This window comes from Stenella coeruleoalba, assembly GCF_951394435.1.
Source record: "Stenella coeruleoalba genome assembly, chromosome: 15".
NCBI lineage: Eukaryota > Metazoa > Chordata > Mammalia > Artiodactyla > Delphinidae > Stenella > Stenella coeruleoalba.
The window spans coordinates 30117133-30137656 of NC_137161.1; the positions used below are offsets into that span (position 1 = coordinate 30117133).

The following is a 20524-nucleotide window of genomic DNA, read 5'->3' on the forward strand; positions in this document are numbered from 1 at the left end:
CCTGCGCTCTAGAGCCTGTGAGCCACAACTACTGAAGCCTGCGTGCCTAGATCCTGTGCTCTGCAACAAGAGAAGTCACCGCAGTGAGAAGCACGTGTACTGCAAGGAAGAGTAGCCCCTGCTCACCGCAACTAGAGAAAGCCTGCACTCAGCAACGAAGACCCAGTGCAGGCAAAAATAAATAAAATTTAAAAATAAATAAATAAATAAATCAGTAGTGCTGCTATGAACGTTGGGGTGCATGTATCTTTTCAGATTACAGTTTTCTCTTTTCCGGATATATGCCCAGGAGTGGGATTGCTGTATCATATGGCAACTCTGTTTTTAGTATTTGAGGAACCTCCATACTGTTTTCCATAGTGGCTGCAATGGTAATGTATTTTTAATTTCAAATTCCATGTCTTCATTGTTGATATAGAGGAAAGGGAATGATTTTTGCATATTAACCTTATATCCTACAACTTTGCTATGATTGTTTATTAGTTCCAAGAGTTTTTTGTTGATTCTTTCAGATTTTCTGCATAGTCAGTCATGTCATCTGCTAACAGATATGGTTTTATTTCTTCCTTCCCAATTTACTTACCTTTTATTTCTTTTTTTTTTTTTGATCTTATTGCATTAATTAGTACTTCCAGTACAATTTGAAAAGGAGTGGTGAGACGAGGCATCCTTGCTTTGTTGCTGATCTTAGTGGGAAGGTTTCTAGTTTCTCACCATTGAAGTATGATGTTTCCTGTGGGTTTTCGTAGACGTTCATTATCAGGTTGAGGAAGTTCCCCTCTATTTCTAGTTTGCTGAGCATTTTTATCATGAATGGATGTTGGATTTTGTAAAATACTTTTCCTGTATCTATTGGTATGATCATGTGATTTTTCTTCCTCAGTCTGTTGATGTGATGCCATTAATTAATTTTCAGATGTTGAGCCAGCCTTGCATACCTGGGATAAATCCCACTTGGTCATGGTGTATAATTCTTTACATATTGTTGGATTCTATTTGCTAATATTTTGTTGAGGACTTTTGCATCTGTGTTCATGAGTGATATTGGTCTGCAGTTTCCCTGTATGCCTTTGTCTGGTTTTGGTATTATGGTAATGCTGGCCTCATGGAATGAGGAAGTATTTCCTCTGCTTCTATATCTTCAGGAAAAGATTTTAGCAAATTGGTATATTTTCTTCCCTAAATGTTTGGCAGACTACCAGTGAATCCATTTGGGCCAGCCTTGAATTTTTATTTATTTATTTTAAAATTTATTTATTTAAATCAATTTTTATTGGTGTATAGTTGCTTTACAATGTTGTGTTAATTTCTACTTGAATTTTTAAAATGTTTATTGTTTTAATTAAATTTTGTTTTCTAAACAGGTAACATGGTTTAGAAATCAAAATGATAAAAATGTTTTTACTGAAAAACTTGGTCCTGCCTCTGTCCTCATCTACCCTGTTTCCCCCTCTGCCCTAATGTATAATAGCCTTCTAGGTTTCCTACATATCTTTCTATCTCTCTTTATACAAATATAAGCAAATACGTACTTTTTTTGGCTGCGTTGGGTCTTTGTTGCTGCACATGGGCTTTCTCTAGTTGCGGCAAGCAGGGGCTACTCTTCTCTGCAGTGCGCGGGCTTCTCATTGTGGTGGCTTCTCTTGTTGCAGAGCATGGGCTCTAGGTGCGTGGGCTTCAGTAGTTGTGGCACATGGCTCTCAGTAGTTACGGCGCACGGGCTTAGTTGCTCCATGGCATGTGTGATCTTCCCAGATCAGGGCGCAAACGTGTGTCCCCTGCATTGGCAGGCGGATTCTTAACCACTGTGCCACCAGGGAAGTCCCGTACGTGTATTTTTATTCTACTTCCTGCTTGCACGGTTTTCTTACACAATAGATTGCCTACTATATATAGGATTCTGCACTTGTTTGTTTCATTTAACAATGTATCTTGGAGATCTTTTTATAGCAGTACATAGTATTATTATTCTTTTTTTATTCTTATCCATTGTGTGGATATATTGTAGTTCATTTAGCAAACTAAAAATTACTGTAAAACAGTTCACATTAAAAAAGTGCTTAGAATTATAAAATGAGCATCTAAGTACTAATCATTCAACTTTTTAAAAATAAATAAATTTATTTATTTATTTTTGGCTGCATTGGGTCTTTGTTGCTGCACGCGGGTTTTCTCTACTTGCGGCTAGCGGGGGCTTCTCTACTTGCGGCTAGCGGGGGCTTCAGTAGTTGTGGCGTGCAGGCTCAGTAGTTGTGGCTGGCGGGCTTTAGAACGCAGGCTCAGTGGTTGTGGCACATGGGCTTAGTTGCTCCGCAGCATGTGGGATCTTCCCAGACCAGGGCTGGAACCCGTGTGCCCTGCATTGGCAGACGGATTCTTTTTTTTTTTTTTTTATAAATTTATTTTGTTTCTTTATTTTTGGCTGTGTTGGGTCTTTGTTGCTGTGTATGGGCTTTCTCTAGTTGTGGCGAGTGGGGGCTACTCTTCCTTGCATTGCGCAGGCTTCTCATTGAGGTGGCTTCTCTTGCTGTGGAGCATGGGCTCTAGACATGCGGGCTTCAGTAGTTGTGGCACATGGGCTTCAGTAGTAGTGGCTCGCAGGCTGTAGAGCGCAGGCTCACGGGCTTAGTTGCTCCGCAGCATGTGGGATCTTCCCGGACCAGGGCTCGAACCCATGTCCCTGCATTGGCAGGCGGATTCTTAACCACTGCGCCACCAGGGAAGTCCAACTCATTAATTTGTGCTTTTATTTTCATTAAGTCCTTCCTTCTGCTTTTATTTGGTTTATCTATAACTCTTTAAGGGTGCTTATTAATTCTTCTATTTTCAGTCTTTTTTACAAAATTGGTATTAGCGGATTTCTCCTGGCAGTCCAGTGATTAAGATTCAGCGCTTCTACTGCAGGGGGTGCAGGTTCGATCCATGGTGGGGGAACTAGGATCCCACATGCTGTGCAGAGTGGCCAAAAGAAAAAAAAAATTGGTATTAGTGTTTAAGTTATGAATTTTTCTCTGACTGCTGCTTTAGCTGTATCCTACAGGGGTTCTGACATTTAGTATTTTCACTGTTGATATTTTCTAGAAAATCTAGTTTCTTTTTTTTTTTCGGTACGCGGGCCTCTCACTGTTGTGGCCTCTCCTGTGTGGAGCACAGGCTCCGGACGCGCAGGCTCAGCAGCCATGGCTCACGGGCCCAGCTGCTCTGCGGCATGTGGGATCTTCCCGGACTGGGGCACGAACCCGTGTCACCTGCATTGGCAGGCGGACTCTCAACCACTGTGCCATCAGGGAAGCCCCATTTTTTTTTTTTTTTCCTCTCTGATTCCCTATTTTTGTACAATTTCCTAAGAACAATATTCCTGAGTTCTTATATGTTAAAAAAACATTTTTTTGGAGCCTTTATACTTGCTCTTTTTGCCTGGGTGCCCCAAAGATTCTTTGTTTTCTAGTAATATTACTAGACTATATATTTTAGTATAAACATTGTTTTTTTCAAATGTACATTGAAATCCTTTTTTATTTTAGAAACATTTTCCTGAATTATATTTTTAAATAGCTATTGTATTTCATTGTTTTTGTTCCTTTCAGGTATGCCAGTTGTGCACTACTTGGCTCTCCTTTGCCTGTCATCCATAGCTTTCTTTTTTCCCCCATAATCCTCTGAACATGGCAGATCCCAGGCAGCAGGAAAAGAAAAAGCACGCCCTGAAGATGAATCTTGTATTTCAGTGAGGTAGGAACTGCATCACAATGGCACCCCTGGACTCAGTTTAGCTTAACGTAGGAGAGAGCCTGCAGGCTATGAAGTTCATAAGGTTCACCCATGTGATTCAGATCTCTGCCTTCTGGGTGGTTTGAGGTCTTCCACCCCTGTGGAGCTGGCCCATACTTCAGTATTCCAATACCAGTTGCTTGAGCCCTCATCCTGCCTGAAGTGGGATACTCGGTACTGCCCCAGCACATCATATGTCTCCTGGCCATCACTTGTTCTCATCTTCTGATTTTGCGGCATTGTCCTTCTCACTTGGGTCTCAGTGCATGTGGCTCCTCCCTTCTCTCTGCCCTGATGTGTCTGCAAAGAATACATGCTCTTTTATATTGTGTCTCTTGTTTTTTACATTATACTTAACACCTGGCACATAGCAGGCCCCCAAAGAATCAGGTATCTGGGTATAGCAGACTTTTACTAAAGTTTAGGGGGATAGAGGAGAGTTATAGAATCACAGAGCAAAAAACTTAAGATTGATTGTTAGACACTTGTGTTCCCTCAGTCTCTTGACCATTCCCCCCAAGGGAGTCTTCTCACTCCTAGTTCCCCCTGGTCCTTGGCTTCCCATCAACTTCCAGGTTGCTCCCTTCTGCTTTATTATTATTATTTCTTTTTTTACTAAAAACTGTTTCTCCTTCTCCTTTTTATTGTGAAATATACATAACATAAAATTGGCCATTGTAACCATTTTTTAAATGTATAATTTAGTGGCATTAAGTACACTTTTACATTATTGTATCTTTTTTTTTTTTTTTTTTGACTGCACTGCGTGCCATGCAGGATCTTAGTTCCCTGGCGGGGAATTGAACCTACACCCCCTGCAGTGGAAGCGCGGGGTCTTAACGACTGGACTGTCAGGGAAGATCCCGTACTAATTTTTAATAGCTTTCTTCACCCCACCCCCATTATATGTGTTTATTTATGTGTTTTATAGTTTAATGTTTCTTTTTCCCATCAGATTATAATCTCCAAGAGGGTTTATATTGTCTCTTGTTTTCTACATTATACTTAACACCTTGGCACATAGCAGGCCAGGTGAATGAATGAATTCATATTGAATGAATGAATGCATGAATGAATAGGTGGTTTATAGAAGCCCCTTGGGGCCAAGGATTCTGCAACATCACCAAGTAACAACTTTTTCTTTCTCCTGCGAAGCAGATAGAAACAATAGACTGTGTTATCTCTCAAGGTAGGTACTGCCCAGGATAACAAGTCCCTTTCCCAGGTGATAAGCTGCTTGTTGCAGCAAAGGAAACATCATGTAGCATCTGCAAGTTTCCTGCTGCAAGGCCCTCTGTGTTCAGAAGTTATGAGTTACACTGGCTTGCTTTCTCATTTCTATTAATGAATAAGAATGATCTTTCCCTTCAGTGTTCTGAAAGAGGTTAGAGTTATGATTGGCTGTTACTACAGGCCTATGATTTCTGCCCCTAGGAAAGGTGAGTAAAAAAGTGGTCAGAACTCCTGCTCTTTCTGAAAGTCACCTGGAGATGGCTTTATCCATCCTAGTTATACAAGCCACACAAGCTTGAGGGCCCAGAAGTCTTTGGACCAGCAGAGATTCCACCTTCAGCTAGAGCTGGGAGCAGAGCATTTACTGTCTGGGCATTGTTTGTAATTGATACTTAATCAGAAGCAAAAGGACATTAAAACCCTTTGATAGGTCTCTGGCTCATGTGGCCCTGTAATATCCATGTGATAAAAACAAAGTAAGGGGCTTCCCTGGTGGCACAGTTAAGAATCCGCCTGCCAGTGCAGGGCACGTGGGTTCAAGCCCTGGTCCGGGAAGATCCCACATACCTCAGAGCAACTAAGCCCATGTGCCACAACTATGGAGCCTGCGCTCTAGAGCCCACGGGCCACAGCTCCTGAAGCCTGCGTATCTAGAGCCCACGTTCCGCAACAAGAGAAGCCACTGCAATGAGAAGCCTGCGCAGTGCAATGAAGAGTAGCCCCCGCTCGCCACAACTAGAGAAAGCCCGCGCTCAGCAATGAAGACCCAACGCAGCCAAAAATAAATGATAATTAAAAAAAAAAATCTTAAAAAACAAAAAACAGGGCTTCCCTGGTGGCGCAGTGGTTGAGAGTCTGCCTGCTGATGCACGAGACACAGGTTCGTGCCCCGGTCCGGGAAGATCCCACATGCCGCGGAGCGGCTGGACCCGTGAACCATGGCCGCTGAGCCTGCGCGTCCAGAGCCTGTGCTCCGCAACGGGAGAGGCCACAACAGTGAGAGGCCCGCGTACCGCAAAAAACAAAAAACAAAAAGTAAGTCCTGGGCAAGAGGAGCCTTCTCTGATCCGGAGAGGTCCTAAGGTAGGTGGTTGATAACAAAATGATCAGTAAAAATAACTTTCCTATGTCCATGAATAATGAGTTAGTACATATAATGAAAGACAAGATCTCATTCAGGATAAAGACAAAAATACAAAATACCTAGGATCCGACATAATTAGAAATACATTGTGTCTATACAAAGAAGATCTATGAAATCTACTGAGATGCTAAAACCAGTCAGTGAAAGATTGATGAGGAACAGGACTTTTATGTAGCCTTTCAGTGAATTAGTTATTAGTTACAAATGAGGAAATAGTAAATCTATCGTGGAGAAACTGGAGGGCACCCCATTTATCAAGTGATCGAAGTGAACATCCCCAGTAATGGGACAAATGGACATCCTGTGCCTCCTGATGTGCAGGAAGGACAGTGTCACTTCTGAGTGTTAAAAATGTTTAACTTGGGGGCTTCCCTGGTGGTGCAGTGGTTGAGAGTCCGCCTGCCGATGCAGGGGACACAGGTTCGTGCCCCCGTCCGGGAAGATCCCACATGCCGCGGAGCGGCTGGGCCCGTGAGCCATGGCCGCTGAGCCTGCGCGTCCGGAGCCTGTTCTCCGCAACGGGAGAGGCCACAACAGTGAGAGGCCTGCGTACCGCAAAAAAAAAAAAAAAATGTTTAACTTGAATCTGATCAGGAGGATGAAACCAAACAAACCCAAATAGAGGAAAATTCTGACCTGCAGTCTTTAAAAATACCAAGGCAGTGAAAGGCCGAGGAACTGCTTCTGATTAAAGGAGATCAAAAAACATGACAACTCAAAGCAATGGGTGATCAAAGTTGGATACTGAATCAGGAAAAAATTGTTATTGTCTGGGCATTATTGGGACAATGATGGGACTTGGAAGCCACAGACTTTCAAGGGATTCATGGACAGAATTCACGGGATTCTGCAATTCAGATGGGGAAAAAAATGCATCTTTTTCACTAATTACTATCTGAAATTAAGTTTTAATTGTTCTTTGTTCTACTTTATTATGTAAAATGTATGAAATGCTGCTGAGACTTTGTAGTGTATTGTGAAGTACCTGCATGGTTTAAACTGATTGCATTTTCAATAATAGTGTTTTCTCTCCCCTCTGTGTTGGTGCATAAAGGTCTTTCTGTTGGTAGGATTCTGTATTTACCCAACATTACACATATTTAAAGTGTACAATTTGATGAGATTTGACGTATGTATATACTCATGAAACAGTCACCACAATCAAGATAATCAACACATCTATCACCTCTCCCCTAAAGTGTGCCTTTTGTAATTTCCTCCCTTTTAAAATGTTGGCTACAAGTGACAATGCTATTAGCAGGATCTGATACTTGGTCACCAAAAGAAATTTTGGGTGTTTTAGTATCATTATAGAATTGATGCAGATACCTCAGATTATCATCTTTGCATGACACTATTTACATATTTATTTACTGAAACATTTGTTTAAACTTTAATGTATTTCAGTATTGGGTTTTGTTTTCTTTTGTTTCTTTGTAACCCTATGTATCTTTAAATGCCTTTAAAAACATTGTTCTGGCCTATGGACTTTACCAGACAGCCCAAAGAGTCACTGTCCCAAACCAAGTTAAGTGCTCATGTTCTAAAGAAACAGAACAGCCCCATGTGTGAGACCCTCATGTTCTGGCCTGTAGGGCTCTTCCACAGGCCAGTCCCCATATGGCCCTTTCAGAAACAAGCCAACCAATGGATGTGTGCAGAACTTCCTTCATGCTTTTTATTGCCTCACTCTTAATGTGAACAAAGTTCACCAGACATTTGGGGAAAGCCTACAACATAAAAGAGAAACTAAATAAACAGCAAGAAATGGTTTCAGAGGAAAACCATGCAGGGAACATAAAAGATTTTTTTTTTTTTAAGAAGGCTTTCTAATTGCTCTCTTTAGTAATTAGCTTCAGAAAGATATCACATCCATAAAGCAAAACCAGGAAGAACAGACAACAAGAATGAGTTCTCAATGTTATTCCTTACATTAAAAATTAATTAGAAGATTTAGAAAATAAAGTTAAGGAACCTAAGAAACAGGATAAAATAAAGGGACAGAAAAGGGAAGGTACAGGGAATCTTGTTGCTTTGCCCAAAAAATGGATCTGAGTACTTGGGATTTGCTAGCTAGTTCCAGAAGTGGGAGGCATGGTGGGGGCTGTGGACTAGTGTGGTAGATTACCCTGACTTTTCAACCCACCGTTTAATCACACCCTTGCAGTGTGAATTTACCTCACCTTCTGGATGAGGTGGAGTCTATTTCCACTCCCCTTGAATCTGGACTAGCCTTGTGACTTGCTTTGGTCAATAGAATGTGGCAGAAGTGATGTACCATTTGGAGCCTAGGCCTAAAGAGCATTTTGCTCTCTCATGGAAACCTGCCCAGCCATCATGAAAACAAGCCTAGGCTGGCCTGCTGGCGGATGAGAGACCACATGGGCGGAGATGATCCATCTCAGCTGAGCCCATCCTAGGCCAGTCAGTTCCCAACAGAATTGGCAACTGACTTCAAAGTCATGAGTGAGCTCAGATAAGATGAGAACTACCTAGCTAAGCCCAGCCCCAAATCACCAACCCACAGAATTGTGAGCTAAATAAGTGGTTGCTATTTTAGTCTGTTACATGTTGGGGTAGCTTTTTTTTTTTTTTAATTTATTTTAGGCTGTGTTGGGTCTTCATTGCTGTGCACAGGCTTCCTCTAGTTGTGGCTCACGGGCTGTAGAGCGCAGGCTCAGCAGTCGTGGCATACGGGCCCAGCCGCTCCGCGGCATGTGGGATCTTCCCGGACCAGGGCTTGAACCCGTGTCCCCTGCATTGGCAGGCGGATTCTTAACCACTGTGCCACCAGGGAAGTCCCTGGGGTAGCTTTTTTACTCAGCAAAAGCCAACTGATACAACTGGCTCCCTCTGCCTCCTTCTAGAGTGTTTTCCTATGTTGGACAGAGGCTAAAAAGTAAGAAACTGCATTTCCCAGATTTTTTTTTTTCGGCCACGCTGTGCAGCATGTGGGATCTTAGTTCCCCGACGAGGGATCGAACTCGTGCCCCCTGCATTGGGAGTGTGGAGTCTTAACCACTGAATCGCCAGGGAAGTCTCTCCTGGATTCTTTTGCAGCTAGAGTTATGAGTATTAAGGTCTGACAATTAGATGCCCCACCAGAGATTGGGGGTGGGGGGCAGAGGCCATCTTCCTGCTGTCACTTATGCTGACAGCAAGGACACAGAGATGCAAGGTCTAGAGCCAGTCTCAGCAGCCGGACTCAGCATATTCCTGCATCAACCAGATGTTGAGACAGAGCCATGTGGAGCTGAGGGTGGCAGCAGTGGCCTCCTCAGTTCTGACCATGGTTATGGTAATGTGCTGTTGAACTCAGTTACTCCAGTGGCAGCCCTCTGACTCCTGCTTCTCCATTCCCCCTCACCATTTTGCACCAACTAATTCCCTGCATGAAATTCCTTCCTGTGAAAAAACTGACTCTGTCAAGTGTTGGTGAAGAAGAGGACTGTGCTGGAGAACCTGGATCCATCGATATACTTGCTGGTGGTAGTATAAAGTGGTGCAACCACTTTGGAGAATTGGTTGGAAGCTTCTAATAAAGCTAAACATACCCTACCCTCTTGTTCACCAATTTTTAAATGCGTGCATAACTCCACAAAAAGACTTATATGTGAATGTTCATAGCAGCTTTATTCCTAATAGCCTAAACCCCAAAAAGGCTGAATATTCCACTAAAAGTAGAATAAATAAACAAATTGTGGTATATTCATATAATGGGATACTGCTCAGCAATGAAAGAGAAATTCCTGACACACGGAACAACATAGATGGATGTCAACAATGTTGTGTAAAAGATGCCAGAGACAAAACAGTATGTATTATATGATTCCATTTATATTAAATTCAAGATCAGGCAAAACTAAACAATGGTGATGGAATCAGAATAGTGACTGAGGATGGAGACTGAAAAAGGAGTACAAGGGAACTTTCTGGGGAGATGGAAATATCCTAGATCTTGATCTAGGAGCTGGTTACACAGGTATTTACTTGGATAAAAGGTAATCAATTTTCACAGTTAAAATGGATGTATTTCACGAAATGTAAATCATGCTTCAAGAAACAAAAACCTTTTGTGCACATAATACCTACAGTGATTTCTGTTTTCTGCACTGAGCTCCAGATCCTGGGGGAGGGGCCCTAGGAAAAGAGACAGCAAGAGGGCCTGAAAGCAAGTCAGGCACCAATAAGTGTGGCAGGAAGCTGGGCTCTTGGAGGGATGTGGCTAGGGAATGGCCTTCTGCGTTGGGGGAGGTGTGTGAATTTTAGGAACTCCAATATCTAACTTTGAAGGCATGTCCTACCCATGCACTCATTTCCCTGTTTTTCCCGAAACTGCAAGTAAATGTCTGTTGCCAAGCAACTTATGTCAGTAGTTCTCAGAAAGGAAGGGCAGGATGGCAGCCCCTGAGTGGCAGGTGATGAGTAACACAATGTCCTGAGGTTGGTGAGGCCACACAGAGCATAGGGGGTTGGATAGCCCCAGAGGCGCTGGCTGCATCAGGGATCGGACCCATGAGCTGACACAGACCAAGTCCCTTCCTCCTCCTGAGACCCCTGAGAGGTAAGGTGGACTCATACCAGACCAGACCCTTTTATGTCCTTCCCATGTGGCTGGGCGAGGCAAGGGTGATTCCAGGAAGCCAGAGGACTCAGAGATCTGGCACTGTAGAAGAGAAAGTACTAGAAGAAAAGACACCAGAGTGTTACCAGTAGTTTTTTCTGGGTGGTGGATTATAAGTATGAATTTTGGTTTTCTTCCTCAAACATTTCTGTTTTTCCCCGTACTAACTTTATAAGCATGTATTAATTTTTCATAATAAAGTTGACAGTGTAAAAAAATAAAATAGTTTAAAGAATAACAATTTAAAAACTTATTACTTGAAATGAGGTTGTAAAGGCAGGGATTATATTTTGTTTTTCAGTTTGGAGAGTCCCCTGAAGGAACTTAGACGTTTGAACATGTACATTTTTGGGGCCCTCTGGCACTATCTTTGGGACTGACTTTGGTCTCTGGGGGGAAACATGAGCTGGTGGTTGCTGAGTCATAGCATGTGAGCCACAGCCTTCCTTGGAGCACGGGTCTGGAGACATGGGCCACCTGCCTGGGGATGAACTTTACTGGTGAGGGGGCCTCCTAGGACCTCAATGGAGCGGGGGGCGACCTGTAGTATAGATCACTCTCTGGACTTGCCTTTCCCCTAATAAATGCACGATGATCAATAAATTTTATTCATGAAATAGGGTGGGATGCAGTCAACAGTGAAAGAGAATATAAATAGCTGGATAGAGTCAAAAGATGATTTTTAAATTTCACTTAAAATTTTCGTTTTCAAATAATTTCAGACTTACGAAACAGTTGCAAAAATAATACAAATGTTTACATCTTACGTAACCACAGTACAATGACCAAAACCAGAAAATTAACCGTAATAGAATATTAACTAATCCAAAGGCCTTAGTAAGAGTTCATCATTTGTCCCACTGATGTCCTTTTTCAGTTTCAGGGTCCAACCCAGAATCCCACATTGCTTTTAGTTGTTATGTTTCTTTATTCTCCTTTAATCTGGAGATTCTCCTTTAATCCTCAGTCTTTCCTTGTCTTTCATGTCCTTCACATTTTTGGAGAGTTATTCTATAGATCAGTGCTGTCCAATACAACTTAAAAAAAACCGGCCAATAGAACTTTCTGTGATGATAGAAATACTCTATATCTATGCTGTCCAATATGATAGTCATTAGCCACATGAAAATAGCATTTGAAATGTGGCTAGTGGGGATGAGGAACTGAATTTTACTTTTTTTTTTTTACATCTTTATTGGAGTATAATTGCTTTACAATGGTGTGTTAGTTTCTGCTTTATAACAAATGAATTTTACATTTTATTTAATTTTAATTAAAATAGCTATATGTGGCAAGTGGCTACGGTATTGTGTAGGACAGCTGTTGAATGTTCCTTATTTTGGGTTTCCTCAGATTATGAGTTTTAGCAAGAATACCATAGATGTGATGTTGTGCCCTCCTTTGGTTCCCTGAAAAAGGTGGCAGGAAACTACCTAGACCTGGATTTTTACTATGGCAAAATATACATAATGTAAAATTTACCATTTTAACCAGTTTTAATTGTAAAGTTCTGTGGCATTAAGTACATTTACATTGTGCATTCATCACCATCATCCATTCCAGAACTTTTTCCTCTTCCCCAGCTGAAACTCTCTACCCATTAGACACTAACTCTCCATTCTCCATTGCCTCAAGCCCCTGGCAATCACCATTCTACTTTCTACTCTGTGAATTTGACTACTCTAGATCCCTTATGTAAGTGGAGTCATACAGTTGTCCTTTTGTGACTGGCTTATTTCACTTAGTATAATGCTGTCAAAGTTCATCCATGTAATAGCATATGTTAGAATTTTTGTCCTTTTTAAGGCTAAATAATATTCCATTGTATGTATATACTATATTTTGTTCTATCCATTCATCCATCAATAGACATTTGGGTTGCTTCTCCCTTGTGGCTATTGTGAATAATGCTGCTATCCTGGTGGCCAGTAAATGAAAGAGAGCTATGACTGCACCCTCAAACTCGGTACCTCTGCCAGTGTTAATGGTAGTAGGACTAACGGCCTTCCAGACAATGGTTTCACAGATGTTGGTGGCAATAAAGAGGGAAATCCCAGACCCCAAGCTGTAACCCTTCTGTAGCAGCTCATCTAACAGCAGCACAATCAAACCAGCAACAAACAACTGAATGATGATAAGGAGACAGATTCCAGAACCCATTTCAGCGGGATCCCCGTACATGCCCGTCATGACATACACAATGGCTTGCCTGATGGTAATGATCATACCAAATAGTTTCTGGGCTCCATTGAATAGGGCTCTATCTTTGGGTGTATCTCCAACTTCAATGATTTTGGCTCCAGCTAACAACTGCATAATCAAACCAGATGTTACAATTGGGGAGATACCCAATTCCATTAGCATTCCTCTGTGGGATGCAAGAATAACTCTCATCCAGTAGAAAGGATCTGCAGAATCTGATGCCATGATTCCAAATAGTGGTACCTGACAACATACTAAGAAGATGAAGAGAGTTATAGCAGTCCGTAGTACCTCCTCTCCAAACTTGATTTTCCTTTCATGTTTCTGAATTTCTGGTAGAACTGCACAGAAAGGTTTGATAACTTCTAAAAATTTGATGCCCGTGGTGGCGGCTAGGGCAGCCGGGCTGGGCCCTGATACCTCGGCGCGGCCTTCGCTCGGGTCCCGCGGCTCGGGCCTCGGGGCCCACTCCCGACACGCTCCGGCCTGCCCCGCCTATTTTTACTTTTTTGAGGAACTGCCGTACTGTTTTGCATAGCAGCTGCACCATTTCACATTCCCACCTGAAATGTATAAAGGTTCCAATTTCTCCATATCCTTGCTGACACCGCATTTTGTTTGTTTCTTCTATAATAGCTGGTTGATATTTGCTGTAGACTGACTGTTTTTGTCTGCTCCACTCCCCCATTCATATATTGAAAACTAATCCCCAATGTGACGGTATTTGGAGGTGGGGTCTTTGGGAGGTGATTAGATCATAAGGGTGAAGCCCTCATGAATAGAATTAGTGCTTTTTTTTTTTGAATTTTATTTATTATTTATACAGCAGGTTCTTATTAGTCATCCATTTTATACACATCAGTGTATAGATGTCAATCCCAATCTCCCAGTTCATCACACCACCCCTTCCCCACCCCCACGCTGCTTTCCCCCCATGGTGTCCATACGTTTGTTCTCTACATCTGTGTCTCAATTTCTGCCCTGCAAACCAGTTCATCTGTACCATTTTTCTTGGTTCCACATATATGCGTTAATATATGATATTTGTTTTTCTCTTTCTGACTTACTTCACTCTGTATGACAGTCTCTAGATCCATACACGTCTCTACAAATGACCCAATTTCGTTCCTTTTTATGGCTGAGTAATATTCCACTGTATATATGTACCACATCTTCTTTATCCAGTCATCTGTCAATGGGCATTTAGGTTGCTTCCATGACCTGGCTATTGTAAATAGTGCTGCAGTGAACATTGGGGTGCATGTGTCTTTTTGCATTATGGTTTTCTCTGGGTATATGCCCAGTAGTGGGATTGCTGGATCATATGGTAATTCTATTTTTAGTTTTTTAAGGAACCTCCATACTGTTCTCCATAGTGGCTGTATCAATTTACATTCCCACCAACAGTGCAAAAGGGTTCCCTTTTCTCCACACCCTCTCCAGCATTTGTTGTTTGTAGATTTTCGGATGATGCCCATTCTAACCGGTGTGAGGTGATACCTCATTGCAGTTTTAATTTGCATTTCTCTAATAATTAGTGATGTTGATCAGCTTTTCATGTGCTTCTTGGCCATCTGTATGTCTTCTTTGGAGAAATGTCTATTTAGGTCTTCTGCCCAATTTTGGATTGGGTTGTTTATTTATAAAATATTGAGCTGCATGAGCTGTTTATATATTTTGGAGATTAATCCTTTGTCTGTTGATTCGTATGCAAATATTTTCTCGCATTCTGAGGGTTGTCTTTTCATCTTGTTTATGGTTTCCTTTGCTGTGCAAAAGCTTTTAAGTTTCATTAGGTCCCATTTGTTTATTTTTGTATTTCTTTCCATTACTCTAGGAGGTGGATCAAAGAAGATCTTGCTGTGATTTATGTCAAAGAGTGTTCTGCGTATGTTTTCCTCTAAGAGTTTTATAGTGTCTGGTCTTACATTTAGGTCTCTAATCCATTTTGGTTTTATTTTTGTGTATGGTGTTAGGGAGTGTTCTAATTTCATTCTTTTACATGTAGCTGCCCAGTTTTCCCAGCACCACTTACTGAAGAGACTGTCTTTTCTCCATTGTATATCCTTGCCTCCTTTGTCATGGATTAGTTGACCATAGGTGTGTGGCTTTATCTCTGGGCTTTCTATCTTGTTCCATTGATCTATATTTCTGTTTTTGTGCCAGTACCATATTGTCTTGATTACTGTAGCTTTGTAGCGTAGTCTGAAGTCAGGGAGTCTGATTCCTCCAGCTCTGCTTTTTTCCCTCAAGGCTTCTTTGGCTATTCGGGGTCTTTCGTGTCTCCATACAAATTTTAAGATTTTTTGTTCTAGTTCTGTAAAAAATGCCATTGGTAATTTGATAGGGATTGCATTGAATCTTTAGATTGCTTTGGGTAATGTAGTCATTTTCACAGTATTGATTCTTCCAATCCAGGAACATAGTATATCTCTCCATCTGTTGGTATCATCTTTAATTTCTTTCATCAGTGTCTTATAGTTTTCTGCATACAGGTCTTTTGTCTCCCTAGGTAGGTTTGTTCTGGGTATTTTATTCTTTTTATTGCAATGGTAAATGGGAGTGTTTCCTTAATTTCTCTTTCAGAATTTTCATCATTAGTATATAGGAATGCAAGAGATTTCTGTGCATTAATTTTGTGTCCTGCAACTTTACCAAATTCATTGATTAGCTCTAGTAGTTTTCTGGTGGCATCTTTAGGATTCTCTATGTATAGTATCATGTCATATGCAAACAGTGACAGTTTTACTTCTTCTTTTCCAATTTGTATTCCTTTTATTTCTTTTTCTTCTCTGATTGCCATGGCTAGGACTTCCAAAACTATGTTGAATAATAGTGGTGAGAGTGGACATCCTTGCCTTGTTCTTGATGTTAGAGGAAATGCTTTCAGTTTTTCACCATTGAGAATGATGTTTGCTGTGGGTTTGTCATATACAGCCTTCATGATGTTGAGGTAGGTTCCCTCTATGCCCACTTTCTGGAGAGTTTTTATCATAAATGGGTGTTGAATTTTGTCAAAAGTTTTTTCTGCATCTATTGAGATGATCATATGGTTTTTCTCCTTATTTTTGACTGCACTGGGTCTTCATTGCTGTGCGTGGACATTCTCTAATTGCGGCGAGTGGGGGCTACTCTTCGTTGCAGTGCGTGAGCTTCTCACTGTGGTGGCTTCTCTTGTTGCGGAGCACGGGCTCTAGGCGCGTGGGCTTCAGTTGTTGTGGCACGTGGGCTCAGTAGTTGTGGCTCGCAGGCTTAGTTCCTCCACGGCATGTAGGATCTTCCCAGACCAGGGCTCGAACCCATGTCCCCTGCATTGGCAGGTGGATTCTTTTTTTCTAAACATCTTTATTGGAGTATAGTTGCTTTACAATGGTGTGTTAGTTTCTGCTGTATAACAAAGTGAATCAGCTATACATATAAATATATCCCCATATCTCCTCCCTCTTGCATTTCCCTCCCACCCTCTCTATCCCACCCCTCTAGGTGGACACAGGGCACCAAGCTGATCTTCCTGTGCTATGCGGCTGCTTCCCACTAGCTATTTTACATTTGGTAGTGTATATATGTCCATGCCACTCTCTCACTTCGTCCCAGCTTACCCTTCCCCCTCCCTGTGTCCTCAAGTCCATTCTCTATGTCTGCATCTTTATTCCTGTCCTGCCCCTAGGTTCTTCAGAACCTTTTTTTTTTTTTAGATTCCATATATATGTGCTAACATATGGTATTTTTTTTCTCTTTCTGACTTACTGCTCTCTGTATGACAGGTTCTAGGTCCATTCACCTCACTATAAATAACTCAATTTCGTTTCTTTTTATGGCTGAGTAATATTCCATTGTATATATGTGCCACATCTTCTTTATCCATTCATCTGTTGATGGACACTTAGGTTGCTTCCATGTCCAGGCGATTGTAAATAGAGCTGCAATGAACATTGTGGTACATGACTCTTTTTGAATTATGGTTTTCTCAGGGTATATGCCCAGTAGTGGGATTGCTGGGTCGTATGGTAGTTCTATTTGTAGTTTTTTAAGGAAACTCCATACTGTTCTCCATAGTGGCTGTATCAATTTACATTCCCACCAACAGTGCAAGAGGGTTCCCTTTTCTCCACACCCTCTCCAGCATTTATTGTTTGTAGATTTTTTTTTTTTTTTTTTTTTTTTGCGGTACGCGGGCCTCTCACTGTTGTGGCCTCTCCCGTTGCGGAGTACAGGCTCCGGACGCACAGGCTCAGCGGCCATGGTTCATGGGCCCAGCCGCTCCACGGCATGTGGGATCTTCCCGGACCGGGGCACAAACCTGTGTTCCCTGCATCGGCAGGCGGCCTCTCAACCACTGCGCCACCAGTGAAGCCCTGTTTGTAGATTTTTTGATCATGGCCATTCTAATTGGTGTGAGGTGATACCTCATTGTAATTTTGATTTGCATTTCTCTAACGATTAGTGATGTTGAGCATCGTTTCATGTGTTTGTTGTCAATCTGTGTACCTTCTTTGGAGAAATGTCTATTTAGGTCTTCTGCCCATGTTTGCATTGGGTTCTTTAAAAAAAAAGATATTTATTTATTTATTGGCTGTGTTGGGTCTTCGTTTCTGTGCATGGGCTTTCTCTAGTTGCGGCGAGCGGGGGCTACTCTTCCTTGCAGTGCGTGGACTTTTGATTGTCGTGGCTTCTCTTGTTGCAGAGCATGGGCTCTAGGCGTGCGGGCTTCAGTAGTTGTGGCATGCGGGCTCAGTCGTTGTGGCTCGCGGGCTCTAGAGCTCAGGCTCAGTAGTTGTGGTGCATGGGTTTAGTTGCTCTGCGGCATGTGGGATCTTCCCGGGCCAGGACTCAAACCAGTGTCCCCTACATTGGCAGGCGGATTCTTAACCACTGCGCCACCAGGGAAGCCCTGTTTGTTTTTTTGATATTGAGCTGCATGAGCTGCTTGTATATTTTGGAGATTAATCCTTTGTCAGTTGCTTCGTTTGCAAATATTTTCTCCCATTCTGAGGGTTGTCTTTTCATCTTGTTTATGGTTTCCTTTGCTGTGCAAGAGCTTTTAAGTTTCATTAGGTCTCATTTATTTATTTTTGTTTTTATTTCCATTTTCTAGGAGGTGGGTCTAAAAGGATCTTTCTGTGATTTATGTCATGGAGTGTTCTGCGTATGTTTTCCTCTAAGAGTTTTATAGTGTCTGGCCTTACATTTAGGTCTTTAATCCATTTTGAGTTTATTTTTGTGTATGGTGTTAGGGAGTGTCCTAATTTCATTCTTTTATATGTAGCTGTCCAGTTTTCCCAGCACCACTTATTGAAGAAGCTGCCTTTTCTCCATTGTATATTCTTGCCTCCTTTATCAAAGATAAGGTGACCATATGTGCGTGGGTTTATCTCTGGCAGGCGGATTCTTAACGACTGCGCCACCAGGGAAGTCCGTAGAATTGGTGCTTTTTTAAGAGAGCTCCCTTGCTCCTTCTGCCTTCTGAGGACACAGTGAGAAGACTGAGTCTGTGAACAAGGAAGACAACTCTTACCAGACACCTAATCTGTTGGCACCTTGATCTTGGACTTCCCAGCCTCCAGAACCAAGAAATAAATGTTTGTTGTATAAGCCACCCAGCCTATGGTATATTTGTTAGATCAGCCCAAATGCAGTAAGTCAGTATCTCATTGTGTTTTTCAGGAAGCTGTATTTTTTAAAGCCTTGCAAGGTCCAGCAAAGACAGAGGATGACAACTGCATTTGAAAGCCAGTCACCATACTCCCAATGATCTTCCTGCAAGAATTAGATATGAGGTCACTGAATTTGGGGAGGGTAGCAAGCAGGAGTAAATTCTCAAACTAATCAACATTCACCCTGTCTTGGCTGAGCTGGCTTTATCACAGTTGAGTTCAGGTGTGATGTTAACAACATTTTGTAATGCTGAATGTTGTGAAATATCCACAGGGTTACTACATAAAGTAATAAAATCTCATCTGAATGGTGTTCAGGCATCTTTCTACGATTCAGTTTGGTACCACTGATTTTGGAGACAGGTGTGTGCTCAGGCATTTGCAAGTGATCTCAGCCAAACCTCTTAGCCCTTAGTTGTCTGTCATTATTTTTTAAGTTTAAAAAATTTTTTTTATTATTTTGAAAAAATTTATTATTTATTTATTTATTTATTTATGGCTGTGTTGGGTCTTCGTTGCCGTGCACTGGCTTTCTCTAGTTACGGCGAGCGGGGGCTACTCTTTGTTGAGGTGCCCAGGTTTCTCATTGCGGTGGCTTCTCTTGTTCCGGAGCATGGGATCTAGGTGTGTGGGCTTCAATAGTTGTGGTACAGGGGTTCAGTAGTTGTGGCTCGTGGGTTCTATAATTCGGGCTCAGTAGTTGTGATACAGGGGCTTAGTTGCTCCGTGGCATGTGGGATCTTTCAGGACCAAGGCTCAAACCCATCCCCTGCATTGGCAGGTGGATTCTTAACCACTGCACCACCAGGGAAGCCCTGTCTTTCTTTTCAAAGTTGCAGTATAAAGTGTAACAACACTTTTTCTAAAAGAATTTTTTTTGATGTGACTTTTTTTTTTTAAGTCTTTATTGAACTTGTCACAACATTGCTTCTGTTCTATGTTTTGGCCTTTTTTTGGCCACGAGGCATGTGGGATCTTAGCTCCCCGACCAGGGGTCGAACCTGCACCCCCTGCATTGAAAGGCAAAGTCTTCACCACTGGACCGCCAGGGAAGTCCTAAAAAGTGTAACAATCTTAAGTGTACAGATGACGTATTTTTACATATGTGCAAGCCCAGGTACCCACCACTCACATCAAGATATTGAACATTTCCATCACTCCAGAACGCTCTTTTGTACCCACTCGTCAACATTCCCCAGAGGTAACCAGTGATATGATTTCTGTTTATGTAGACGAGTTTTGCCTGTTTTTGAACCTTATCGTACCTTGTGGCTGGGAACAGACAGCATGTACTTTTTGTGCTGGGCTTGTTTAGCCATGTTGCCCATTCATCCTGGTAAGATTCATGCATGTTGTATCGATAGTTTTTCGCCTTTGTTGTTTTTCACTTCTGTGTACACCACAGTTTGTCTCTCCATTCTATTAATGGACATTTGGGTTATTTCCAGAGTTTGCCTATTGTCAATACAGCCACTATGAACATTATCTATTGTGCATGTTTCCAGGTGGACTCATAGGTCAACCAGGAGTGATTGCTGGGTGATAGGGTTGGCATATGTTTAACTTAAGAACTGCCAAACGTTTATCCAAATCTTTTTTTTTTTTCCAAATCTTTTAATCTTTCTTTAAAATAGGAAAAAATAAACCTCTACCTGGTTATTTTGCGGATATTTAATGGGCCCTAAGGTATAAGACTTTAAGTCTGTACCTGGAACTCAGTGGGCACTCAATAATTGCTGGCCTCTGGCCCAGCAGAGGAAGGGCGAGGTGGTAGGCGAGCACTGCCGTGAGGTACCGCCCTAAATCATTGATCGGAGGAGGCCTTTCCCACGCAGCACTCAAGGCCCACACCCTGCGAGCCGGGCAAGCCAACCTTGGCGCCCCTGCCCTGCATAC

The 20524-nt window shown here is 42.1% G+C and overlaps 1 protein-coding gene across 1 annotated transcript; it reads right to left on the bottom strand.

The window, feature by feature from the left end:
- Window positions 1–11059: 11059 nt before the first annotated feature.
- On the bottom strand, window positions 11060–19947 carry LOC307198459 (protein transport protein Sec61 subunit alpha-like; the record flags this gene model as incomplete). The annotated part of the gene is made up of 2 exons (XM_079945435.1): window positions 11060–13469; window positions 19894–19947. The coding sequence occupies 2 exons, from the start codon at window positions 19945–19947 to the stop codon at window positions 12528–12530; spliced, it is 996 nt and encodes a 331-aa protein (XP_079801561.1). The 3' UTR covers window positions 11060–12527.
- Window positions 19948–20524: the final 577 nt, after the last annotated feature.